The 9770-nt window shown below is 42.3% G+C and overlaps 2 protein-coding genes across 3 annotated transcripts; both read left to right on the forward strand.

Annotated features, from left to right (window-relative positions):
* The first annotated feature begins 1892 nt into the window (after window positions 1-1892).
* LOC124695992 lies at window positions 1893-2748 on the forward strand. The gene has a single exon (XM_047228788.1). It carries the CDS (start codon window positions 2189-2191, stop codon window positions 2513-2515), a length of 327 nt encoding a protein of 108 aa, XP_047084744.1. The 5' UTR covers window positions 1893-2188; the 3' UTR covers window positions 2516-2748.
* A 1232-nt stretch (window positions 2749-3980) lies between these two features.
* On the forward strand, window positions 3981-9184 carry LOC124701578. Of its 2 annotated transcripts, XR_007002094.1 has the most exons (8): window positions 3981-4241; window positions 4354-4390; window positions 4507-4577; window positions 5183-5277; window positions 5443-5510; window positions 5596-5706; window positions 5780-5981; window positions 9132-9184. XR_007002094.1 is itself a non-coding variant. In XM_047233666.1 (7 exons), exons 1-7 carry the CDS (start codon window positions 4049-4051, stop codon window positions 5922-5924), a joined length of 720 nt encoding a protein of 239 aa, XP_047089622.1. In that variant the 5' UTR covers window positions 3981-4048; the 3' UTR covers window positions 5925-6148. The 2 variants fall into 2 exon arrangements, 1 of the variants encoding a protein (XP_047089622.1); XM_047233666.1 differs by lacking the exon at window positions 9132-9184 and having other exon boundaries at window positions 5780-6148.
* The last annotated feature ends 586 nt before the right edge of the window (window positions 9185-9770 follow it).

Genomic DNA, 9770 nt, shown 5'->3' on the forward strand with positions numbered 1-9770 from the left:
AAAAAAGGATTTGGAATAATAATATCATGGAAATGATGTATACCTTCAATTAACTTACCTCTAGAAATGGAGAAAAAAATATCAGTGAATAAATTATTATTTTCTCCTTAAATTCTATACAAAAGATGCTCAGATGTTGTGTATGCCCTCTATATATCATGGGAAGTTTCCTCATTTTGAATATGCATCAGGAGAGTTCTACCTATATTGCTAACGAAAATACATTCTCCTATATACTACTTGACATTTCTTTTTAGTCTCTGTGCAATTATGTAGAGATCCGTTATCAAGCCACGGTGCTCTAAAATGTTGAAATACCTCTACTTAAAATCTATTTTCCGCTGATCAAACAACCAAATAACGTGCAAATCCTTGATGGTCGCAACAATATGACTCCGGATGACCTTGTCTCCTAATTTGTTGCAACGGAAAACATGACCACACTAGGCAAGAAGATCAAAGAAATGGTTAGTGCAATGAACACCCCAACCTTGCATTGAAGGCTAAGCAAGTCCATGAGCATGAAGAAGAAGTATAAGACCGGGAGTTTTTATGTTACATTTTACTACCCATGGGAGGTGAGTACTATGAATTAAAATCTAGCCATTGATTTAGAGGGGTATTAAGGACTTTTTATAACAAATAAATTATGGTAACACTAACTGCACCAATTATATCCTATTAATTTCTGTAAAATCTTCTCAAAATACGATTGCACTTTCTTCACGTTTGTTTCTGGCTTTGTGCACCTATCTTGATATGGATCTTGCTCCATATCATGTTTTTGTGCTACAAAATGATGACCATACGAAGAGCTCTATCTCTCTGGAGTGTTTGCGTTCGTGATGGAGGAACTCCAGACGGCAAAACATATGGCAAGGAAACTAGCCATGCTGATTTCTCAATCAATGGTAATGTAAATTCACATTTTGTTACTCTTCGGATCTGCATCAAGATCTGGGTAATAGAACAAGTAAAACCGAAGAAAAATTCAAAGAAGCAAAGATCTGAACATCTCCATTTTTTAGGGGATTTGTTGCCGTCATTTCTGAGCCTTCTGTTTTTTTTTTACAGATTCTTGTTGCAACTTGCCGATTATGACCCTGCGGTCAAGGCTAGTATATATAAATCATACCACTATGGTTTTAGGCACTAAACCATTAGATCTACAAAAATGAATGGCCGGTATCTAGTTGGGGGTACCATAAAAGTCCCCGTACGATCAAGATGACCAAGAAGAAATGACAAGTACAAGTGAGCTTGATGTGGATCTATCTTTCATGGCCAAGAAGTGGAGTGGAGGTGGTTGGAAGAAAGGAAATTAACATCTTTTGGACTAGCGAGAATGAAAAATGAAAGAAGAACTTGTTACAAATATGATCAACCGGGACACTTCTCCAACAGTTGTTTATATGAGAAAAGAAAAGACAAACCAAAGTATATGAAGAGAGATGCAAAACCCAAGTTAGAGCCTACCCCTAAACCCTGAAAGATGCCAAGAGAAAACGTCCCTAGCTCGAATATTAAATTCCGGAGATTTCACACGGGCAAAGAAGGGCAAGTCTCAGGCTTATAGCTTATGCTAAGAACACGTGTCAGAAGACTCATCGTGCCGTAAAGATACTCCCTCGTACTGATGTTGTACAGCCAGTGACACGACATCACACTTTGCTCTGCATGAACGCACCTTCAAGAAGTCCGGGTTCGATCTGGGCGCGTCCGTTACTGCACCACGTATCTTCGGATCATCGAGCTACTTGCTCGACCGGCATCTGATTCCGTGCTCACCAGCCATGAAGATGAAGAATCTCCTTTACGGCTTTACATATCACAATCCAGCACTGCTCAACACCCTTCGCCACCAACGTACAGTCAGTGAGTGGACAATAATGCACAACTCTGAATATGTTCCTTTACATGCATGATAGGAAATTAGGAATCGCTCACTAGTCAAAAGGTCTGCTGATCAGAAGAATATCTTTCGGTAGGTTCCTAGTGTGCTTGCTTCTGAAGATTGGTCCAGCTTTCCAAACTCAGAATAAAAGAGAGAAATTCTGGAGAGAACCAAGGTAGTAGTGTAGACTTCGGGTTCAGAGACAGCACCATAGTAGTATAAACCTTTGGGCTTCAGGTTCAGAGAGTCTGTAACAGAGAGTCTACTTCTGCATTTTCGGCTTGTGCGATCGACATGGGGAGGCCCTCGTCGACGGAGAAGCTGGTGTGCGTGGTCCTGGCGTTGCTGGCCGTACTGTCGCCGTTGTACATCGACCGGGAGCCAGAGGCGGAGGAGGAGGACGAGGAGGAGGGGTGGGGCTTGCTGCCGTCGGCGCTGTGGCTGCCGGCGTTTCTGGTGGTGCTGATCGTGGCCATCAACGTGGCGTGCTTCGTGGACCGGAGGATCGTCAGGTTCGACCCCTACTGGATACACCGCGTCGGGGGCTCCTCCTGCGGCCTCATGGCCACGCTGCTGCTGCTCGGCTTCGTGCTCAAGTGCAAGGCCTCCTTCGAGTTCTAGAGCCAGTGATACCTGAGCTTTGCTGTGGGTATCGGTCAGTCTTTTTTCTTTCATTTCAGATGGTCAATGTGTTAGGAACTGAGAATCGATCGCATGGAGCAGCTCCTATAGTTGCCCTTCTCTGCTCCTTGATCTTGACTGAACCATGTTCTTGATCGCACACCTGCAATGTAAAGTGTTTCTGGTGCTAGATCACCATTTACAGTAATCTACATGATTTGAGGCTTGAGTTCTTTCTTATTGTGCTGATTTTATCTTTTTTATTCTTCTTTCTTTGTCCAACAAGTATTGCACCCGCTTGTGAGGCTGACTTGGGGACCGACTTGGTTGCTTGAGCTCACGGTGGTGAGCTCGCCCACCCCGCTTTAAGTCGCAAGTGTGATTGAATTCAACGATCTAGCGTGTATAAACCCGTTGATAAAGAGGTCTCATCTTTTAGACAAACAGAGAGCGCTCCCCAACTCCATTCTTATTATAGAAAATGAAACACATAGCGTTTTAACAACACAGTAGTAAAAGGCTAAATAGATCCAGCCCATCAGCTAAGCTGAGGGTCTTAAGAAACATATCGAAAAGCTCTAGACAAGAGGACAGTCATCAAACAACATCTGATCCCAACTTGCCAAGAAGCAGATAAGCCCAGCTACATTATGTTTTAAAGCACTAAAGCACCTCCTCACCACACCCAGACCATGTCATCAGATCACCACATGTATGTTGCCTGATTCTTCCGGGTGCTTCGACAGGTAGGCTTCTGAGGCACGCCCTTGATGGGTAGAAGCCGTGGACGACTTCCAGGTCGAGATCCAATCGAACGAAGTGCATTTCAGTCTGGCATCAGCGATGGCACTGTTCTCAGTCTTCTCACCAGGGCGCATTTGAATTTTTCCACCAGATCCCATTCCAGGTGTTTGAATGGAACCTGCCAGATCCGTTGATAAAGAGGTCTCATGTTGTATCTATACTCTCAAGGGAGAGACCCGTTTCCCTTTGGTGGATGTTTTTGTTAGGCTGACTTGGATGTTTTTATTGCATTGTTGCTGGACACAATTTTTCATCAAAAAAAATCACGACATAACACTTTGCAAACAAAAAAATATTGATAGAGCTGAACCTTGATGTTTATAGTCGGGAGAGATCCCTCACTGAAGAGGTCTCATCTTTTATCTAACAACAAAAGTTAAGGAGGAGATCCATTCCCCTTTGGTCGATGTTTTTTGTGAGGATGACTTCGACGTTTTTATTGCATTGTTATGGACAAGATTTTTATCAGAAATTCACCAAAAAACACTTTGCAAACAAAGAGAATATTGGGTAGTAGAGCCAAAGCTTGATGTTTATAGTGGCGATGGGTAGACCACGTAGCGCGCACAAGCACCGGGCACGAGTCCGAGAACGATCTGTTCCTGGCTAGGCGGCCACGCCGACCAAACCTCAGCCGCACCCCTCCCCTCGCCCGGCGTCGCGGCAGCCAGCAAAAGCCCAGTCTCCCCGCCGCGAGCACCCGCCGCTCCCCAATTCGATCTCTCCAAAATGTCTTCCGCATCGCTCCTCCCGGCCACCTCTGCCGGGGCGCAACTCTGCCCCTCCCTAGCGCGACCCCTCCGCCGCCGTTGCTGCCGCGTCATGGCCGCCTCAACCGCGCCGCCGTCGAACGGACTCGGACTCAGCCGCCGCGCCGCCTCCCTTGCCGGTGTCGCCGCCTGGCTCGCCACTGCCGCCGGCCGTAAGTTCCAATTGTAGCATTCTGCGGTATTTTTGACGCCGCTTGGGCGAGCTGCTTGCTGGGTATGTCTGTGTGTGCATGACTGACTGACCACCAATCTCTCGTGTTTCAGGGGCAGAAGCCAGTCCGTTCGACAACTACGTCAAGAGGTACTACTGCACTAACGCTAACCAACCCGTGTCTCGCTCACGATGAACAACATTTGCGTTTCAGCATTTGATCCACATTTCTGCTTCGTGTTGAATCTTTGAATTGCTGACGCCAGGAAGAAGCTGGAGCCACTGGAAGCGTACGTCCCGGCTGTGCTGTTGACGCAAGACCAGTTCAGGGATTTAGGTGAGGCTTACTATTTGCAAGTGATAAGCTTGGTAACCCTAGTATACTAGTACCGTATTGTGCCAATTGGAAATTGTACAAGTATGAGATGTTACTCACGTACTGTTATACAGAAATGCACAGGCTGGATTAACAATCACTACTGTTTACACAGACATAACTAGCTTACCAACCAGAATTCAGAGTACTGCATTCTAGACGAATACAAGATGCATAGTAGCTATTTGTGTTCTTTGTTTAGATGGCTTAGTTTTGCGGCAACTCTATGTGACACATAATTTGTAAACTTTATACTCCGAACCTTGCAATAATATAGAAGCTGTGTGTATCGTTTCGATGCCGTGGCTGGGGCTATGCTGCTACCATTTCGAAAAGAAAAGAAAATTCAGGATACTGCATGTTCTGAATATTTCTGCAGTCTACCCATCCATTAGCACAAATGACCTCTCCAAACGTGCGAGCATAGCGTTCTGACTTCCCGCAAGAAATGCAATAATGACCATTGTGGATAAATATGTCCATGTATGCCTTGGCGAGATTCTCTTGTTAAGTGATAACAACCTGTACCATACTATATTGATTAATCTTTGCATGCTTCATTACAGAGAAATCTTTAGAGTTTGACAAGCCAAAGTATGACGAGAGCAGATCATTGCTCCGTTCAGGTCCAGCATCCTCTCTGCGTGTCAATATTCGAGCAGTAAGTTGCTCTTCCGGTGAATGCTAGTCCACATTGTCACATCTTTTCACTAGCTATTTAGGTTCGTTTCATTGTTCCAGGCTATAGCATGAAAGGATAACCATGTTTCATAATACACTTACGTACTTGATTTCAAACTATCATACTGAAATGATGTTAATGCAGGTGGCACAATATGCATCCAGTAATGGCCAAGGCAAAGCTGCCACTGATGCTGTGGATGAATGCTTACGGTACATGATGACCTTTTCTGTAGGAGTCTACTTGTTTGCATAATGAACTGGGAGCTTATTAGGTGTGCTGCATATTCTTTCCTAGAGCGTTGGAAGATCTCGACTCACTGCTACTAAAGGCAACACGGAAAGACCCATCAGCATCTGTTGAAACCATGAGGAGCAAAATCGCTGTTGCCCTTGGAGCATTAGACAAGTACTATCATTATTTTCTAATTCAAATCACAAGGAATCATCACTGAGTTTTCACTCTAACTTTGTCTTTTCAGTCTCCTGCAAACCGTGCCGTCAGCAGTTATGGATAAAGGAAAGGCGATTGCTGATGCATACAGGACCCCTTCGGATGGTTATTATGAAGAGAGCAATGGTGCAGAGTTGGATCCCAGTATGAAACAGCTGCAGGATATCCTTTAATGCTCAATCTTGTTGAGATTAACACCTCTCGCTCTGTTAAGTTTCGCCAGCATCATTGTACTATTCAGGGCCGAGCCGGCAAAATCCAGGGCCCCGTGCGAAACTCTAAAATCGGGCCCCTATCTTACAAACAAATCCGAACTATTCAACAAATATAATGTATATGTCTTACTATCTTATAGGAAATTGGATATAAATTAAGAGCCATACCTATTACACTCCAAGTTGCATAATGTTTATTTGAACAACATCATTCTTTTAGGGTTCTTCGAGATAAAATCTTCAATGATATCTTCATAATCAATCTTCTCCAACACTTCACTCTCAAGCGATATTGTCGCCAATGATAGTACGCATATATGACTTCAATAGCTTCAATTTAGAAAAGCTCCGTTCTGCTGATGCAACAGTCACAGGAATGGTCAACAAAATTCTATATGCAATTCTTGCATTGGGAAAACAATCATGCCGCTTCAGATAATTCAGAACTTCAACAGGCCCCATATTTTCATTTGGAATGAATCCTTTAAGAAACTTCAACTCAACATACAGATCATTGGCATCAATGTCAGATTTTTTATCTTTGGTAAGAGCAGCCTCAAGATTCTCACAAGTAGATTTCAAACTATCATTAATGATTGCAATTTTTCAGAGGTAAATAAGAAACCAAAGATTTTCTGGTAGCCCTTATATTGTTCAAATCTATCTATGAGTGAGGAAATTGCTTGATCAACCAGAGGAATGAAATAGTTGACTCGAAATGATTCCTCCGCAGACTGTGTGGCAACATTTGTGTCTTCTGGGTTCTCATCAAACTGTTTCTTTCTTTTAATTTCCCGCCTTTCACGAAATTTTGCATCGATATTTAACTCAAGTGCAATACCTTTGGCTATCTCCAATGCCTGTACGTAGCCAGTTTCCTGTACCCCTCGAAGAAAGTCATCAGCCCTTGCACTTTTTCAATAGCAACATCAATAAGCATATCCTTGGTTTGCAAGTTTTTGCTTACTAAATTAACATTAAGCAATACATCATACCAAATACTATTGCCACTATAAATTCATAGTCCCCAAGTTCATTTTTTGCCAAACCTAAAGCCTCACTGCTTGTCTTTGGATCTTTATCAGTTTTAGAAACCTGGAACAAAAGAAGGGAAATAAATGTTATTGTCGGATGTAGCCAAAGTCGAAAGAAACTACACCATTAACCAATAAAATATTGTGTACCTGAAGTAGAGCCTCTCGAATGTCTACGCATTGAAATCTGATAGATTTGACACTTTCAACACGACTCTCTCAACGAGTAGCTGACACTGACTTGAGAGTCCATCCTAATATGTTATCTTTCAGAATATGCCATTTCTTAGTAGAATTAGCAAAAATTGTATAGATGCGTTGGATGATTCCAAAGAAGTCCTTAGCTCTACCACGAGTCTTGGCATTATCACAAAGTGTCAAATTAAGGCTATGGCAACCACAAGCAGAATAGAAAGCTCTAGGATTTACATTCAACAGTTTCCTTTGTACCCCTTGATGTTTTCCTTTCATATTTGACCCATTATCATAACCTTGTCCTCGCACATCATTTATATCAAGATCAAGAAGCTTTAATTCATTCTCTACCACATCAATAAGTCCTTGCCCAGTCGTATCATTTACATCCAGAAATCCTAGAAAGGATTCTTCTATGCAAACATGACTTGAAGATAAATCCACATATCTTATAATTAAAGACATTTGCTCTTGGTGACTTGCATCAGGGGTACAATCAAGTATGACAGAGAAATACTTTGACCTCTTTATTTTCTGAACAAGTTCAGCCCTAATAGAAGAAGAAAGCAAGTGTAGCAACTCATTCTGAATCTTATAATCAAGATAATGTGCATGGGTTTCTTCATTTGTAATACGCCGAACATGCTCCTGAATAACAGGGTCAAATTCAGCCAACATATCTATCAAACCCAAGAAATTACCATTGCTATCTTCATAGAGTTTGTTGTTGCTACCACGAAAGGCTAGATTATGCTTAGCAAGAAATTTCACAATGCAAACAATTCTGAACAAAACCTTACCCCAATGGTCCTTTTCTTTCTCAAATTGTCGCTGAGCAGCTTTATCAATAGGCTGATGCTTTTCCAATCTACTACGCAATTCATACCAATTGGTCATATTTAAAACATGCTCCACACTTCTCTCATGATCATGTAGTCTAGTGACAATATGTGACCAATCATTACAACCCTCATTTCCCAACTGAACTTTTCTATGCCCTTTTGTGAATAATTTACAGCCGAAGCAAAATACTCTATCAAGTTCCTTAGAATAGACAAGCCAGTCTCTATCGCAATGCTCCCCATTTGATAGAAGTCTGGTATAATATACTGCAGAAAACCTTCTCTTAAATCTATCCTTCGGACCTTTTTTAATTTTTAAGTCTCTTCTTGGACCCCTTTGTGCTAAAATATCAATCTGTTAGAATCAAGAGAATTCCAAGATCTTGGATCAAAAATATCTGGTGAAGTGCTGAAGTTAACATCAATATCATCTTCCTCTACCTCAACATTATTTTCTATCTCTGTCTGACCATCTGCATCATTGTTGTAAGGAATAATATCCAGTGCAAGCGTTGCAGGACCAACTGAGTGATTGTCGGAAGTAACTTTAGTTTCTTTTATAATAAATTTCTCCATGGCCCCCTTTTGAGATTGAATCAGAGTTTGTTCCTTCTCTTTTCTCTTGCGCTTTTTGGCACCAGAATCGCGCCCCATTAGTTCTAAAATAACATACATAGAATGATAGTAACATGTAAATAAGAAATCAAAAACCAGCTTCCCAATTCTTTGATGAATCACCCTTCTTCCTGGATGGATCGATCGGAAATTTGAAACAGCTGAGAGCAGGCCTTGGCTGAGAGCTGAGGACTGAAGAGGCGAACAGGCGAATCTTCGCGTCGGTGCTGCGTTGCTTCTCGGCGTTCCGAAGTGAGGCACGATTCACGAATAGACTAATCGCGTACGCGTCTTAGCGTCTAGGTACAGCTAGCGTAGCGTCGGTGATCCAACCAAAGCAGCAAAGCCCAAGTAAATTTCCTTGATCTTTTTTTCTATACACATAAATATATACATGGGCTACGTAAAAATTTGGGCCCCCTAAAATCCTGGGGTCCTGTGCAGGTCGCACACAGCGCACACATGGCCGCCCGGGCCTGGTACTATTGCAGAACGGAGCTAAGAATTTAGTAGCAGTGCACTTGCATGTAAATGTACTTCCTTAGATTTGTACTTTTGGCTATAGTATAACTATAGTAGTGATTAAATTAGAAGTGTAACTGTGGGAGTGATGTTTTAGCTCTTGGGTGCAAGCTCTCTTGGTGTTTTTTGTGTGGAGGGAGCATATGTACCCAGGAGCTAAATTGAATTTCATCCTTTAATACTCAAAATCTTGTTGAGGTTAGCACCTCTCGGTCTGTTAAGTTTTCTCGATATCAAATATTGCAGAAAGTAGCTAAAAATTTAGTAGCAGAACGCTTACATGTAGAGGCGGAGCTATGTACAAGTTAGGGGGGCCACCGCCCCCCCCCACCCCCCCAACTTTTTGAGAATTACCGAAGGAAAAAAAATTACAAGGCTTAGAAGAGAATTTTGTTAGCACTTTGCCCCCCAGATATAGATATTTTATGTTTTGCTCCTCCATAATTCCTGGCAAGCTCCGCCACTGCTTACATGCGGCATTACTTCTTTATGTTTGTACTTTACGCTATAGTATAGTGGATAGGGTGTTTCTGCACCCCAGGTGTATATGCACTCTTTATTTCAAATGCATTTTGAACATATTTTAAAATGTTAAA

The sequence above is a fragment of the Lolium rigidum genome, chromosome 3 (genome assembly GCF_022539505.1).
Source record: "Lolium rigidum isolate FL_2022 chromosome 3, APGP_CSIRO_Lrig_0.1, whole genome shotgun sequence".
Classification (NCBI taxonomy): domain Eukaryota; kingdom Viridiplantae; phylum Streptophyta; class Magnoliopsida; order Poales; family Poaceae; genus Lolium; species Lolium rigidum.

Coding starts and splice junctions, on each gene's coding strand:
- LOC124695992 (XM_047228788.1), top strand. CDS start 2,189: ATGGGGAGGCCCTCGTCGACGGAGAAGCTGGTGTGCGTGGTCCTGGCG.
- LOC124701578 (XM_047233666.1), top strand. CDS start 4,049: ATGTCTTCCGCATCGCTCCTCCCGGCCACCTCTGCCGGGGCGCAACTC. Junction 5,511..5,595: donor GCTGTGGATGAATGCTTACG/GTACATGATGAC, acceptor ATTCTTTCCTAG/AGCGTTGGAAGATCTCGACT. Junction 5,707..5,779: donor GCCCTTGGAGCATTAGACAA/GTACTATCATTA, acceptor TTGTCTTTTCAG/TCTCCTGCAAACCGTGCCGT.